The following is a 17,380-nucleotide window of genomic DNA, read 5'->3' on the forward strand; positions in this document are numbered from 1 at the left end:
TGAAAGCCGCACATTTTACAACTGCGGCACCAACTGGAGCATTTCTCTACCTGGCTCACGAAGCTGGGACCCACCCCACGTAACTCTCATGCAGAAGCGCTTCGGTGTCCTGGAGGTACCAGTCCCCTTAGCAAAGGTAGGGAAACAGCTGGGCACGCTTGACGCAGCCCTGGCGACGGGGACGTACACCAGGGCCCCAGCACCACTCCATGTTGCACTGCCTTGAAGACCACGGCCCAGGCCTGTCACGCGCACTAAGTGGTGATTGAATCCACCCTTTTCTCGTGAAAATGGCAATAGGTTACAAGCCAAAATTAGGCCTCTTCTTGCATTTGAGAGTTGTAGCTGTATTGTTTCCTAGAATATCTGATTGACGACATATACCGCAGTACTTTTACATAGAAACCTTACTACATGATATTAAAATATTTTTGAGGAAATGCTGGAGAGCACTAAGCCAGTCCTTTAGATTATATTTCGTAAAAATTATTATTCCGCATTTTATAGTAGGGATAAAGGGAACATCCTCCTTGGGTTTTTATTATTTTAATTTTTTGCCTTTTTCATGTCTCTGTTACAAGTTCTTGGTTCTTTTCATAATTAATCAGAATTAATGACCTCTCAGTACTCTGAAATGTCTTACCTAGTCCACCTTTTCCAAGAATTATCAGAGAGAGTGAGTAGCTAGCATTTACTGTATGGGGTGCTGGGGTAAGTGCTTTACACGTAGTTTTACACGTATTGATTTGTTTAATCCTCACAGGAACCATATGAAATAGGTCGGTGGTTTTCAAAGTGTTCTTTTGTCTGCAACCCATGCTAATGCATTTCATCATCATGATCCAGTAACAAACATCTTTATATATAACAAACAAAAGTGTCACCAATTAATGTTAACGCTGCAACCTACTCTATTTTCTTTTCTGCTCCTTTTTTAAAATACCAGTTTTGATCCGCTAAAGACTTCGTAGCCCACTAGCAGGTTGCAGGTCTCACAAAAAGTACTGCGGTGTGGTCCTTTTTTGCCCCCCATTTCACGGATGAGAAAGCTGACAGGTTAAGTGGACTGCCCAAGTGTCCCAGCCGGTGAGTGGCGGAGCTGGGATTTGAACAAGAGCATGGGTCTTACTTGGTTTACTAAACTGAATCATGCAGCAATACGACTTCCAGAAGGAAGTGGTCCTCAGGGTCATCGCCATCTTGCTTCTGTGATCAGGGAAAAAAAAAAGTACTTATAATACAAGTGCTGTAACTCACCTCTGTCTTCCACCTGCCAAGAAGGAGCTGTTATACCCAGCATAAGATCGGGAGAGAGATGGGACCCTGATGATTTGGGACTAGGGGGTGAGGATCTTCTGGTCTTATAAGGGATTTTGAAAACTTGGGGGTGAGGCAGACATGTCTAATTAGGATTTTTTTTTTATTAAGTAGTACTGTGTGACTTTGAGGAAAAACTCTCTTCTATCTCCCTTCAAAATTCTCAGTAAAATTACCTACTCGCTGATACTTGAAACCAGGATTTGATTTTGGAGGTTGAAGTCCAGCCTCACAAGCCAGCCTCACCTGGTGACACTTCAGCGCAGAAACGCCGTACCTCAGCCAACGTTTATCAATTGTCCGTTGTGTCTCAGGCGCTGTCCTGGGTACAGGGAATCTGGACACATGTCCTGGGCATGTTGACTGGATCAGAAGAAAAGCATCTTGTGGATGCTCACAGCACCTCTGCGGTGGACAGAAGGAAGCCTGAGTTGTTAGCATCTCACCTTGTGGCCGGGGGTTCCTTGGTCTCACAGCTCTTCAGCTCCGTGTGGGATCCCTGTGCGCTGAACAGCGCCTGGCACGTTGTAGACACTTGACTGGCAGCCAGGCAAGTCGGATTTCAGAACTCACGTCGGGGACTCAGCTTCTTTCCATCTGCCTGTAAGAGTGTGAATAAAAGTGCGACCATTCACGTGGAGAAGCTGCCTTCCGAGGGGTGTCCATGAGCATGGTATACTGCACTTCCTGAAGTCGGCCTGGTGCCCTGTGATCCGCCTGTGCAAACATCAGCCAGCCGACTGGCGCATTCCACTCCCTTCTGCCCCCGACTGAGTAACGTTTCAGTGTCCTGATTCCCTGACCCTGGGGGGTAAAGGGGAAAACATCTGTTTCGTCCCTCTGTTCTTCCAAACCCACAGAGCTCCTCCAAGCAGCCGGGGTTTGAAAGAAGCCCTTTGCCTGCCCTGACGGGGACCGGTGGGGCTGGGCGTTGGCCACACCTAGGGACACGCTGCGACGGCGGCCGCAGAGCGGCTGAGGGCAGAGTCATCCAAGCAGAAAGCACGTCTAGGAGCAGATGTGCCTCCTGCAGAGCCGAGGGAGTCGTGAGGGGCGGAAGTGCCGTGTATCTGGAGGTGGCGGCGGGAGAGGGTGCTTTGCGGGGCAAGTACCCTTCTGCCTGGATTCCACCTCGAGACACAGGGGGACCAAGCAGTCAAGGGGGGACACGCGCGCGAGCCGGCTCCGTGTGCGGCACCGGCTCCCGGGCAGCAGTAGCAGTACTTCCGTGGACTCTTCGTGGTATCCGAAATCTGCAGGCTGCCCTCTGACTGGATGAGTAATGTTTGTTTACATTTGGAATGTGGGGCTGGTGCCTGGTCACCGATGCCCTTGCCGCTTCGGCGACCCCTGTTCGTTTTAAAGGGTGTTTTCTTGGCTGTACCACAGCCTGAGAGGGCTCCCCTTGCTGGCTGTGGCCGGTAGAACCTGTACGGTTAGGTCCCAGGGCTTGTATAGATATTTTTCACGTAGGTGCACGTGGGCTCCTGGAGCCCAGCTCTCAACTTCCCAATCTTCTTCCCGCAGCCTCCCTGAGCAGCCTTCTGATCACACCGTTCCCGTCTCCAAGCTCCTCTACGTCCTCCTCCAGCAGTTACCAGCGCCGCTGGCTTCGGAGCCAGACCACGAGCTTGGAAAACGGCATCATTCCCAGGAGGTGAGCTGGGTTCCCCTGGCTGTGCAGGGCACTGGGGCGGGCGGCCCAGCGATGCTGGCGGACACTGCACTCACTTGCTGTCGGCACAAACGGGCCGGAGCTTTCCACTCGGCTTCAGCTCAGCCTGGAAGTTCACAGGTGAGAGGTTCCGGGAAAGACACTGGGACTACCTGGGTAGATTTGACATTGATTGAAAGTGAGTGTGTGCTCTCTTTGCACTGGGTCCCTTCCAGGTGTAGCCTTTGTAAGTTAGAAGGCTGGAATGGCTTACGGTGACTCACACCAGTGTGGTCTTTGAAAATATATGAACTCAAGGATGGTTAATTTTTGGTGAAACAAATTCTTAAACAGTCAACAGTCTGATTATGAATAGAGACAGCATCGAGATATTCTCTGCCTTCATTTCAGTTGGTTTTCAGATCTAAAGTTTAGTTATGTTGCAAAACTCACGTTTTTGGCTTATGATGATGTTACATCAGTACCTTCCACCTCTTCTTCCTACAACCCAAAAACTTAAAAGGGAATTTAGAAATGAAGGAATTAATTACCTATGAAAAACCCACATGACAGTTGGTTACCTCAGTAAGTGAATAGAGGTCGGCATGTGTCGGCTCTGAGAAGGGGTAAAGAGCTGGCTGCAGGCCTGCACTTCAGGAGCTCACAGAGACGATGCTCACGTAAACAGTGGTGTGAAGAAGGTAAGTGCTAAACGCTCAGAGGGGCATGGGGGTGTGCGGCTCGGGGGCGGGGCGCAGCCTCGCGGGAGGTCTTGGGGTTTGGGCAGCCTTCGTGAAGGGGGGCACCTGAAAGCACAGGCTGAGAAACGGGGGAGCCGAGGCGTGTGCAGGGCATCGGGCTGCTGGCCCCCTTCTCCCAAAATTAACATCACGTGTTAGTTTTGTTTGTTTGTATTTAAAGAAACATTATGTTCCAGGGCTTCAGGCATTTTCAGAATAATCTATAAAATGAATGTAAGGCTTTTCCATTAAAAATATTTTACTTACAAAATATAATAGAAATAATAGTGATACGTGACTATTATCACAAAGTTATAAATTACCAAAATGTTTTGGTGTAAAAATTTTATATAATATAATCAATAGTAATACTTCAGTCACTATCTTCATTCATCATAAGGTTTTGCTGGCTCACTTTTCTGCACATTCATTTGTTTAGGTCATCAAAATGTGTACGTCAATCGACATAACTGAAAGCAGCATTAATCATTCCTGGCAAATGCAAGCTGATAAATAATTTTTGATAACTTTTTTATTTTGGGAAAGTTCTTTGTGCGCATTGAAGCTGTTACTGGAGCTTTATAGGTTATAACAACATTGAGATAAATTTGTAATAAACCTTAAAAATATAAATTTTGGGTTGTTTGGCCTGAGGTGATCCAGCACTGGAGGCTACAGGCTCTTTCTTGAGGCTAATGGCGGACTCTGGGAGGGCTCACGCCAAGGAGTACTTCCCAGAACTTCTGCTGCCAGTGTCCTTGTCCCCGCAGTGAGCCACAGCCACCCCCCACCTCTGCAGGAGACCCCCCAACACTAGCCAGCCGTGGGACTGACAGGGTCTCGGTGCTCTGGCCGGTGTCAGGCCTGAGCCTCTGAGGTGGGAGAGCCGAATTCAGGACACTGGACCACCGGAGACCTCCCAGCTCCACGTAATATCAATGGGTGAAAGCTCTCCCAGAGATCTCCATCTCAACGCTAAGACACAGCTCCACTCAACAACCAGCAAGCTACAGTGCTGGACACCCTATGCCAAACAACTAGCAAGACAGGAATACAACCCCATCCATTAGCACAGAGGCTGCCTAAAATCATACTAAGTTCACAGACACCCCAAAACACACCACCGGATGTGGACCTGCCCACCAGAAACACAAGATCCAGCCTCATCCACCAGAACACAGGCACCAGTCTCCTCCACCAGGAAGCCTACACAACCCACTGAACCAAACTTACCCACTGGGGACAGACACCAAAAACTACAGAAACTGTGAACCTGCAGCCTGCGAAAAGGAGACCCCAAACACAGTAAGTGAAGCAAAATGAGAAGACAGAGAAACACACAGCAGATGAAGGAGCAAAGTAAAAACCCACCAGACCAAACAAATGAAGAGGAAATAGGCAGTCTACCTGAAATAGAATTCAGAATAATGATAGTAAAAATGATCCAAAATCTTGGAAATAGAATGGAGAAAATGCAAGAAACGTTTAACAAGGACCTAGAAGAACTAAAGAGCAAACAAACAATGATGAACAGCACAATAAATGAAATTAAAAATTCTCTAGAAGGAATCAATAGCAGAATAACTGAGGCAGAAGAACGGATAAGGGACCTGGAATATAAAATAGTGGAAATAACCACCGCAGAGCAGAAAAAAGAAAAAAGAATGAGAAGAATTGAGGACAGTCTCAGGGACCTCTGCGACAACATTAAACGCCCCAACATTCGAATTATAGGGGTCCCAGAAGAAGAAGAGATAAAGAAAGGGACTGAGACAATATTTGAAGAGATGATAGTTGAAAACTTCCCTAATATGGGAAAGGAAATAGTTAATCAAGTCTAAGAAGCACAAAGAGTCCCATACAGGATAAATCCAAGAAGAAACATGCCAAGACACATATTAATCAAACTGTCAAAAATTAAGTACAAAGAAAAAATATTGAAAACAGCAAGGGAAAAACGACAAATAACACACAAGGGAATCCCCATAAGGTTAACGGCTGATCTTTCAGCAGAAACTCTGCAAGCCAATAGGGACTGGCAGGACATATTTAAAGTGATGAAAGGGAAAAACCTACAACCAAGATTGCTCTACCCAGCAAGGGTCTCATTCAGATTTGACGGAGAAAATAAAACCTTTACAGACAAGCAAAAGCTAAGAGAATTCAGCACCACCAAACCAGCTTTACAACAAAAGCTAAAGGAACTTCTCTAGGCAGGAAACACAAGACAAGGAAAAGACCTACAATAACAAACCCAAAACAATTAAGAAAATGGTAATAGGAACATACATATCGATAATTACCTTAAATGTAAATGGATTAAATGCTACAACCAAAACATTGTCTGAATGGATACAAAAACAAGACCTGTATACATACTGTCTACGAGAGACCCACTTGAGACCTAGGGACACATGCAGACTGAAAGTGAGGGGATGGAAAAAGATATTCCATGCAAATGGAAGTCAGTACAAAGCTGGAGTAGCGATTCTCATATCAGACAAAATAGACTTTAAAACAGAGTATTACAAGAGACAAAGAAGGACAGTACATAATGATCAAGGGATCAATCCAAGAAGAAGATATAACAATTGTAAATATTTATGCACCCAACATAGGAGCACCTCAATACATACGGCAAATACTAACAGCCATAAAAGGGGAAATCGACAGTAATGCAATCATAGTAGGGGACTTTATCACGCCAATTTCACCAATGGACAGATCATCCAAAATGAAAATGAATAAGGAAACACAAGCTTTAAATGATACATTGAACAAGATGGGGACTTAATTGATATTTATAGGACATTCCATCCAAAACCAAAAGAATACACTTTCTTCTCAAGTGCTCGTGGAACATTCTCCAGGATAGATCATATCCTGGGTCACAAATCAAGCCTTCATAAATTTAAGAAAATTGAAATCGTATCAAGCATCTTTTCCAACCACAACGCTATGAGATTAGAAATCAATTACAGGGAAAAAACATAAAAATACACGAACACGTGGAGGCTAAACAATATGTTACTAAATAACCAAGAGATCACTGAAGAAATCAAAGAGGAAATCAAAAAATACCTAGAGACAAATGACAATGAAAACACGACAATCCAAAACCTATGGGATGCAGCAAAAGCAGTTCTAAGAAGGAAGTTTATAGCAATACAATCCTACCTCAGTAAACAAGAAAAATCTCAAACAATCTAACATTACACCTAAAGCAATTAGAGAAAGAAGAACAAAAACCCCAAAGTTACCAGAAGGAAAGATGACATAAAGATCAGAGCAGAAATAAATGAAAAAGAAATGAAGGAAACAATAGCAAAGATCAATAAAACTAAAAGCTGGCTCTTTGAGAAGATAAACAAAATTGATAAACCATTAGCGAGACTCATCAAGAAAAAAAGGGAGAAGACTCAAATCAACAGAACTAGAAATGAAATTAGAAATGAAAAAGAAGTAACAACTGACACTGCAGAAATACAAAGGATCATGAGAGATTAATTACTACAAGTAACTATATGCAAATAAAATGGACAACCTGGAAGAAAAGGACAAATTCTTAGAAAAGTACAACTTTCCAGGACTGTACCAGGAAGAAATAAAAAATATAAACAGATCAATCACAAGCACTGAAATTGAAACTGTGATTAAAAATCTTCCAATGGACGAAAGCCCAGGACCAGATGGCTTCACAGGCAAATTCTATCAAACATTTAGAGAAGAGCTAACACCTATCCTTCTCAAACTCTTCCAAAATATAGCAGAGGGAGGAACTCTCCCAAACTCATTCTACGAGGCCACCATCACCCTGATACCAACACCAGACAAAGATGTCACAAAGAAAGAAAACTACAGGCCAATATCATTGATGAACATAGATGCAAAAATCCTCAACAAAATACTAGCAAACAGAATCCAACAGCACATTAAAAGGATCATACACCATGGTCAAGTGGTGTTTATCCCAGGAATGCAAGGATCCTTCAATATATGCAAGTCAGTCAATGTGATAAACCATATTAACAGATGGAAGGAGAAAAAACATATGATCATCTCAGTAGATGCAGAGAAAGCTCTCGAGAGAAGTCAACACCGATTTATGATAAAAACCCTCCAGAAAGTAGGCATAGAGGGAACTTTCCTCAACATAATAAAGGCCATATGTGACAAACCCACAGCCAACATCGTCCTCAATGGTGAAAAACTGAAAGTATTTCCACTAAGATCAGGAACAAGACAAGGTTGCCCACTCTCACCACTGTTATTCAACATAGTTTTGGAAGTTTTAACCACAGCAATCAGAGAAGAAAAAGAAATAAAAGGAATCCAAATCAGAAAACAAGAAGTAAGACTGTCACTGTTTGCAGATGATGTGATACTATACATAGAGAATCCTAAAGATGCCACCAGAAAACTACTAGAGCTAATCAATGAATTTGGTAAAGTAGCAGGATACAAAATTAATGCACAGAAATCTCTTGCATTCCTATACACTAATGATGAAAAATCTGAAAGAGAAATTAAGGAAACACTCCCATTTACCATTGCAACAAAGAGAATAAAATACCTAGGAATAAACCTACCTAAGGAGATAAAAGACCTGTATGCAGAAAACTATAAGACACTGATGAAAGAAATTAAAGATGATACAAATAGATGGAGAGATATACCATGCTCTTGGATTGGGAAAATCAACATTGTGAAAATGACTCTACTACTCAAAGCAATCTACAGATTCGATGCAATCCCTGTCAAACTACCGATGGCAGTTTTCACAGAACTAGAGGAAAAAAATTCACAATATGTATGGAAAGACATAAGATCCCGAATAGCCAAAGCAATCTTGAGGAAGAAAAACGGAGCTTTAGGAATCAGGCTCCCTGACTTCAGACTATACTACAAAGCTACAGTAATCAAGGCAGTATGGTACTGGCACAAAAACAGAAATATAGATCAATGGAACAGGATAGAAAGCCCAGAGATAAACCCGAGCACATATGGTCGGTCACCTTATCTTTGATAAAGGGGGCTAGAATATACAATGGAAAAAGACAGCCTCTTCAATAAGTGGTGCTGGGAAAACTGGACAGCTACACGTAAAAGAATGAAATTAGAACACTCCCTAACACCGTACACAAAAATAAACTCAATATGGATTAAAGACCTAAATGTAAGGCCAGACACTATAAAACTCTTAGAGGAAAACATAAGCAGAACGCTATATGACATAAATCACAGCAAGATCCTTTTTGACCCAGCTCCTAGAGAAATGGAAATAAAAACAAAAATAAACAAATGGGACCTAAGGAAACTTAAAAGCTTTTGCACAGCAAAGGAAACCATAAACAAGACCAAAAGACAACCCTCAGAATGGGAGAAAATATTTGCAAATAAAGCAACTGACAAAGGATTAATCTCCAAAATTTACAAGCAGCTCATGCAGCTCAATAACAAAAAAACAAACAACCTAATCCAACAATGGGCAGAAGACCTAAACGGACATTTCTCCAAAGAAGATATACAGACTGCCAACAAACACTTGAAAGAATGCTCAACATCACTAATCATCAGAGAGATGTGAATCAAAACTACAATGAGGTATCACCTCACACAAGTCAGAATGGCCATCATCAAAAGATCTGCAAACAATAAATGCTGGAGAGGGTGTGGAGAAAAGGGAGCCCTCTTGCACTGTTGGTGGGAATGTAAATTGATACAGCCACTATGGGGAACAGTATGGAGGTTCCTCAGAAAACTAAAAATAGAACTACCATATGACCCAGGAATCCCACTACTGGGCATATACCTGGAGAAAACCATAATTCAAAAAGAATCATGTACCACAATGTTCACTGCAGCACTGTTTACAATAGCCAGGACATGGAAGCATCCTAAGTGTCCATCGACAGATGAATGGATAAAGAAGGTGTTGGCACATATTTACAATGGAATATTACTCAGCCATAAAAAGAAACGAAGTTGAGTTATTTGTAGCAAGGTGGATGGACCTAAGTCTGTCATACAGAGTGAAGTAAGTCAGAAAGAGAAAAACAAATACCGTATGCTAACACATACATGTGGAATCTTAAAAAAAAAAAATAGTTCTGAAGAACCTAGGGGCAGGACAGGAATAAAGACGCAGATGTAGAGAATGGACTTGGGGACACAGTGAGGGATAAGAGTAAGCTGGGATGAAGTGAGAGAGTGGCATGGACATATATACACTACCAAATGTAAAATAGCTAGCTAGTGGGAAGCAGCTGCATAGCACAGGGAGATCAGCTGGGTGATTTGTGACCGCCTGGAGGGGTGGGATAGGGAGGGTGGGAGGGAGACGCAAGAGGGAGGGGATCTGGGGATATATGTCCACATACAGCTGATTCACTTTGTTATACAGCAGGATTGTAAAGCAATTAGACTGAAATAAAGATGTTAAAAAACAAGAAAGAAAAAAACATAAATTTCAGTACATCTGGATCAGACGATTCTTAGGGAACATTTTGCTAAAGATTCAGTTCTCCACACACGTCCATTTTGTGTAAGTCTGAATTGAATTTTAAATGTATCTTTATGCACGGTTATTTTAATGTTTCCTCTGCCATTTCCTGTGACTTACAGAGGTCTTACAAGAAACTGGAAGCGTCTTCATGGGCTGCATATAATTCAGAATGCCTGTTTACGCACTGTGTCACTACATCGTCAATTATACGGAAATTTAATTTTAAAATGGGCTTCATTACTAATAATTTCTTCTTCTGAAGCTTCATATGAAAGTTGTGGGTATTTTTATCCAATGCAGCAATCTCTACATTCAATTTCTGTTTCTGTGCTTGTGAATATTTGCTTTGCAATGTTGCTGCAGTTTTCAAAACGAGATACTAACAAACTCTTTAAAGAATTCTAATAGCTCCCTGATGTACTTTATCGTGTTGTGAACCGTAGGCTCTTCCTTTGTGATAGTTTACTGCCCTGGGGCTCAGGACAAAGAGCTAAGTGTTGTGCAGACTCCACAGGGGTGGGCTCTGGACAGACAGACTGCCTCCCCTCGGTCCGTGCCTTGCCCCAGCCCTTCCCCCCTCCCATGGCCATGCCGTCTGCCACCGCCGCCGCCTATCTGGGCCCAGGTACCAGCCTTGGGGCCTTGTGGCACCGCCTTGGTTCTGGACTCGTGGGTGTGTGCCTGACCCCAGGCCAGCGACCCAGCTTCCGACCCCGCGCTGTGTGCTCGGCTGCCTGGTGTCTGCCCTGCCCACGCCCATGCGTCATCACCCCATCAGACTTCACTTCCAGAGCGCAAGTTAAAGGTGACACGGTTAAGAATCAAGGTAGCACCCGGAGAACGTCACCGCGAGCCTGGGCCCTCCTGAGAGCAGCCCCGCAAGGCGGGGTGGCAGGGGGGCGCAGGCTGTGCGCAGATGGTCTGGACTCGCCCTTGCCTGACACCCAGGACGGAAGAGCCGCGGGCGCTCAGCTTCGGTCACTGTGCTCGTGAAGACCCTTCGATTACCGGGGTCGCCGCCCGTCTCTCCCTTGTGGCAGGTGTGTGGGCGGGGATTAGTTTCTGACGCGGGACCGGAGAACACTGGGTACCAGGGATGCGATTGCCTCCGGCTCTGAGAGGAAGTCACCGCACTCAGGGACCTGGTTCCTGAGAGAGTGCAGGGCGGCCAGGGAGGATCTTCACAGTCTTACGGTTGGTTGCTCGCTGACCCCGTGCCACGTGGGGAGCTTCGGCGACCGGCGGGTGGGGGGAGTCGGCGGGGGGCAGTTTACCCGCTGGCGCAGAGGTGCTGTCCGTGGAGGAGAGAAGCTGCGGATTCCCGCCTTAGTGCGGCTGGTGAAACCCTAAAGAAGCAGGTATGACGTCCCAGAAAGGCTTTGGCCCGGAATTGTAAAATGAATAACCAGAAAGAGTCGCTGATGAGATGTTCCTTGACCTGCAGAAATGGCGGTTTCCTATGTTCCAACATAACCCATAGGTTCCGCCTCCATTCAGAGCTGACATAACCAGTCAGGCTGAGCAGTCCTGAGGCCCATTACAAGTCACTGAGATGTATTTAAACAGTTTGGGATCTTGAAGTATTTACAAGGTATGTAAGTGCTCATTCATGTGTCAACAAAATTCTACTTGAAAAATCCAGTGTGTAGCGTGGTCTTCCCTTGACTTGAAGGCCTGTCAGCTGGCGTGACCGCTCCCAGCCCGTCCCCCCAGTGCATGGGTCAGACGTGGCACCAGAGCCCCTGGTCACTCCCAGTGTCCGAGCAGCGAGCCAGGGCTAGCAGACAGAACCCCTGGGCTGTGACTCTGGCGTGGTCACTGAAAAGCTTTCTGTTCTGCAGCAGGTTGGTTAGTCACTCTGCCCCAGTTTTCACATTTGCAGAATGGTCCGTGTATCCTGCCTGTTGCCTTGAGGGTACAGCTAGGATGAAGTAGTTGTGTGCATACTTAAATTTTTTAAGACGTTCTGAAACGTGCTTTCATTGTAGATTGATCTTAAAAGTATATTTACAAATACCGCATGACCTGATTTATCCTGGTTTGCGTGGTTGATCCAAGACGACAGATTGAATGCAGGTCAGTTGCTTTAGAATTCAGCAGAGAGACATGGGGAAGCGGGTAAGAGGCACGCACGCTATTAAAGCTGCGGGTGTTTCTCAGAAATTCGGCAGACGGCACCGTCCGCCGTGCTAGGTGCAGTTGGCTACTGTTTCTAGGGTGGAGCTGAAGCCGACACACATCTGCAGAGGGCTCAGTGGTCACTGCAGTCTGATTATTAAGGACCACATTGGCCAAGGTGAGTGGACTGATGGAGTCATTTTACTTTTGCAAAAGGGGGGAAGTAGGAGATAACGAAAAAGAAAGGGTTGTAAGAAAGAATTGGTGTCGCATAAGCTCAGAATTTCCTCTACAGAATAGGAGTAAACTGGTGCAGAAAAACAGAGTTATAGGACGAGCACTCTGGAAAAGAAGAGGGAGCATGGTTTGAAGTTAAGTAAAATGGTAAGAGCGCCTCGAGAATTTCCTTCTGACGAGCAGATGATTAGGATCTAGGGATTTCTCAGAGAAAGCAATTGCTGGTTTATTTTAACGGGCAGCATTTACAAGAGCATCTGGAAACCATGTCCCTCCCGCGCCATGTCTGTCGGCGAGGACTTTTACTGATTTACCAGCCACACCTAAGTCTCCGGCATCTTGCTTAAAGTGGAGCAAAACAATGACATATCCCTCTGAGGTTAGGGCAAGATGTCTTCTTTCCTTTCCTTTAAAAATAAGATAGCTTTGCTGACCATAAATCTTCTGATGTGTGTATGTTTTTAAGACGTGGGTATGTTGGAAATCACGGGAACATTACAGGCTGTGAGCAGGGCACTACAGAACAAGTTAAAGACCAAGAAGGGAGCTTCCCTGGTGGCGCAGTGGTTGAGAGTCCGCCTGCCGATGCAGGGGACACGGGTTCGTGCCCTGGTCCGGGAAGACCCCACATGCTGTGGAGCGACTGGGCCCGTGAGCCATGGCCGCTGAGCCTGCGTGTCTGGAGCCTGTGCTCCGCAATGGGAGAGGCCACAGCAGTGAGAGGCCTGCGTATCGGTTAAAAAAAGAAAAGAAAAAAAAAAGACCAAGAAGGAGGATGGCTGCCTCAAGCCCCGTGAGCAGACGTGACCGTTCGGGTGTAGCTTGTAGTAAAGGTGACAAGCTTGGTGACAGATAAGGCTGAATGGTGGAGCCCGTGAGAAAGAGAAGGCTCCCTGCACGCCTACCATGTGCCAGGCTAGGCGCTTTCATTTGCAGTGTGATGTCCTTTGCTTTGGTGTCTTTGTAGAAAAAAACAAACTAATTAAAAAACTTTTTTTCACTCTTGCCGTTAGCAGCTATGTGGTCACATGCTGGTTTTTCAGACTGAAGTAGAGATGTGGATTGGCCATGTTTGGGAGGCTTACCCCTTACGACAAACTGAATACATATTCAGAGTTTATTGGCTTCTTTTATCCTAGAAGCAGAGTCTCTGCAAAGAATCTTAAGTTGGTCGAGGATCTGACTGTAGCAAAAAAGAGGTGGGTCTTTCTGCTCGGGGGGTTTCCCAGAGAGTATCCCCAGTCGCATGGCTTAATCTCAGCATTTACAGGAGTAACTTCATCTAATGGTTTTAATAACCTTGGGAAAGTAAGCTTCAGCTACTAGTAAATGTCCAAACGTGATGCCTGGGTCACACAGAATACCACAGAGGACCATCTCTCCTCAGATGTTCTTATCCATCGGTATCTATCAGCCAAAACAAAGGGCCTGTGTTTTGAGCCAACGGATGCTTCACACCCCTTTCTAAATGCGGCCAATCTGATGTAACATAGTCCAAGGGAAAAGGGCTAAGAGTCTAACAAGGGGACGTTTGAAATTACTTTCAGTTCTCACTTAAGTTTCTTTTTGTGTTAGGCTAACACTGAGTGTCAGGCAGAGGTTTTCATTTTCGCGACGGAGTCTGATGCAGGAGGACAACCTGGCGGTAGACACACTCTCAGTTAGGACCGCGTGCCCGGATCGGCCACCAGGGTGTCGCCCTGGCTTTACGGTTCGTCCTCGGTGTGGTTCACTGATGCAGCATGACTCCCAAAACCCCTTCTCCTTCCAGGTCAACGGATGAGACATTCAGCTTGGCTGAAGAAACTTGCAGTTCCAACCCGGCCATAGCTCGGAGGAAGAAGATTGCCATAAGCCTCATCTTTTCCCTGTGCGAGACGGAGGAAGCCCAGAGGAACTTCCAGGACTTCTTTTTTTCTCATTTCCCCCTGTTTGAGTCTCACATGAACAGGCTGAAGAGTGCAATTGAAAAGGTACTGAGAATGCAATCCATTGTCACACGGGGCTGTAAGGGTCGAGGGCTCTCTATACCCGCTCGCTTTCCCAGGGCATGTAGATCGGCTGCAGCAGTGGTAGGACGTTCCCTAGGCACACTGAAGTCAGGTACCAGATCCTGATTCCTTTGGGAAAGGGAATTACTGCCCCCGACGACTTCGGTCATGATAGCTTGAGTGTGGGCTCTAACGTCGTCTCTTATTAATAAAGCCCAGTAGATGGTTACGAAGGGATTTCTTCTCCACATAACGTGACTTGTTTTCTTTCCACCGAAGGCCATGATCTCGTGCAGGAAGATCGCGGAGTCAAGTCTCCGTGTCCAGTTTTATGTCAGCCGTCTGATGGAAGCTCTGGGGGAGTTCAGGTAAACTGGCAAGGTTTGGCAGCCCCAGCAGGGGAAATTGGTGAGCAGCGGTAGCAGCGGCCGTGGATCTCGGGATGCGTGGAGACCACAGCTCGGGAGTGTGGGGGGTAGCAGCTCCTTCCTTTGAAGCTAAGGCCCAGTGGAGCAAAAAGTGTAAGCCACCAGCACTGAGTAATCCTCACGACTGCCAGAGAGACGGTCCCTGACGTGACTGTTCCTAACAGAGTGAATGGAGAAAACTAATATTCATACGTCTCGTGTCATCTCCCAAAAGCCCTAAGAGTGAGCACTCCTAGCCCATTTTACAGATGTGGAAACTGGAGGTTGAGATGCTTGTCCACAGCATAAGTGGGGAGAGTGTGCACGTCAGGGAGCTTACACTCCAGTTTGCCAGGACAGCCCTGTGTACACCCGGTGTCTTCCCGTGGGTGTCCTGGTCAGGACAGTAAGTTGTATGGTCACCCTAGCATGTCCTCACTGTCAGCTCCTAACTGTTGATATTTGTACCCCGGAGACCGGTTTTCTGGAGGTCTTGCCCCTCGTGTCTGGGCTGTAGCTGGGATCCGTGGTCACCATGCCGAGTGGGGCCGTTGCAGCGCTTCTTAGGGCCAGTTTCTGGGTGTGGAATGGAATTCTGATTCTCCTCTCCTTTATTTAGGATCTTTTCACATTTTGATTTATTCCAACATTCTGGAATTCTGGAATGGAATCGCACTTCAGAGCCGTCACGAGCTAATTAAGAGTCCAGCCGTTCCTCTCTAGCCCAGGGATAAAAATGTTTACGATTCTTAGAGTGTTAGAACGTTTTTGTGATGCTTAAGGTAGAGGCTGGTGAACTCTAAAGCTGCTTGGAGCAAAATCCCCACCCGGCCTTAGCTGAACCCTGGGTTATGTGTAAAGTACTCGAGTAGCACCTTAGTCCTTATCTGGGGATCATTCAGACCCACGTCGCACGTTTGAGAAATCGTGTGAAGCTGTGTGTTTCGATGGCAGTGTGGTGACTAGCGAGCCTTCTGTGGTTTGTGTGGGCAGCGCCGGGCGGGCTGTGGTCAGGCTCGAAGCTGGCTTCTGCTGGAGGGTCTGGACACTCATTTAGTAGAAGGTCCGGAATCTGAACGGACAGGACCTGAGGCCTCACTGTGGATAGACGGGTCTCATCCTTACTTCAGCGACCTGCTGCTCCAGAAACAGCAACAGGATCACGTGTTAGCGTTGGAAACCTTGGTGTCAGTAAGCGAAGCCCAGGTCCACGTAGCTGTCACTTGTCACTGCTGGCTGCTCAGCAGGTGCTCTGCCCCGTGCCAGGGCAGGGTCCTGTGTGTAGCTGTCACTTGTCACTGCTGGCTGCTCAGCAGGTGCTCTGCCTCGTGCCAGGGCAGGATCCTGTGTGTCCCAGCTCCTTGATGCACACGGCCGGAAACTCAGGTCAGAATAGGCCTCGTGTACCCCCATCCGGGAAGCGGGGTGTCTCCTAGACGCAGAGGTGCCAGTGGAGATCCTAGGCTCGTTGGTTCCTCCCTGGAAGGACCGCCACGAGCCACGCGGCCTGGAGCAGAGTCCCCGGCACGAGGCGCTCTCATCCGGACCTTGTCATTCAGTGCGTGTGTGTCTCCCGCAAGGAACTCCTTTACACCTCCAGTTTCCTAAGCCGTAAAGTGACATGGCCAGACTCGTCACTTTCCCTAACAGCTTACAGTTCTAAGAATTTGATTCTATTAGCCCGTGTAACAATCTAGTATATAATATGGTGAAGAAGAGCAATTTATTTGTGTTCTTTTTTCATCTAAAGTGAATAGGGTGCTTTGGTTCAAAGAACAAAAGCGCTAACCAGAAATTGGGCGACTTGAGTTCCCTCTGGTCACATTTTCAGTCTAGCATGTTTATTCTTTCTTCCTTTATTTTTTTCCTATGAAAATTGGCATAAATTCTGACACAAGGCATCGTGCAAATAAGTCTTTTAAAGGATGACTATTTATATCAGTGGTTAGTGTACCTTTCCTGTAAAGGGTCTGTGCCCCACGGCTGCTCAGCTTTGCTGTGGTGCAAACGCAGCGACAGATAATAGGGAGATGATTGAGCATGGCTGTGTGCCAATAAAACTTTATTTATAAATAAAAGGTCAGATTTGGCCTGTGCGTCGTGTCCTAGTTTACCGACCCCTGTTTAACATTCTGCTTTGGATGCCTTAGGGGCTCCCTAGATCCAGGTGAGTGTCTTCTTCTAGATTCCTTTACACAAAGGTCATCCACCGTGACATCTGTGACAGTTCCCTGTACCTTCTCTTCTGTAGAGCGACCATCTGGAGCTTGTACTCCGTCCCGAGGATAGCCGAGCCCGTGTGGCTGGCCATGATGTCCAGCACCTTGGAGAAGACGCAGCTGTGCCAGCGCTTCCTCAAGGAATTTACGCTCCTGATAGAGCAGATCAACAAGAACCAGTAAGCGGCGGCG

The 17,380-nt window shown here is 46.1% G+C and overlaps 1 protein-coding gene across 3 annotated transcripts in view; it reads left to right on the forward strand.

Annotated features, from left to right (window-relative positions):
* FNIP2 (folliculin interacting protein 2) overlaps positions 1–17,380 on the forward strand; it is a 125,011-nt gene that overhangs the window by 77,677 nt on the left and 29,954 nt on the right. For all 3 annotated transcript variants that reach the window (XM_060011944.1, XM_060011946.1, XM_060011945.1), the window contains 4 exons: positions 2,845–2,974; positions 14,343–14,544; positions 14,842–14,930; positions 17,221–17,367. In XM_060011944.1, coding sequence (XP_059867927.1) covers positions 2,845–2,974; positions 14,343–14,544; positions 14,842–14,930; positions 17,221–17,367 — 568 coding nt within the window. The remainder of the gene's footprint in view (positions 1–2,844; positions 2,975–14,342; positions 14,545–14,841; positions 14,931–17,220; positions 17,368–17,380) is intronic.

The sequence above is a fragment of the Delphinus delphis genome, chromosome 5 (genome assembly GCF_949987515.2).
Source record: "Delphinus delphis chromosome 5, mDelDel1.2, whole genome shotgun sequence".
In the NCBI taxonomy this organism is placed as follows: domain Eukaryota; kingdom Metazoa; phylum Chordata; class Mammalia; order Artiodactyla; family Delphinidae; genus Delphinus; species Delphinus delphis.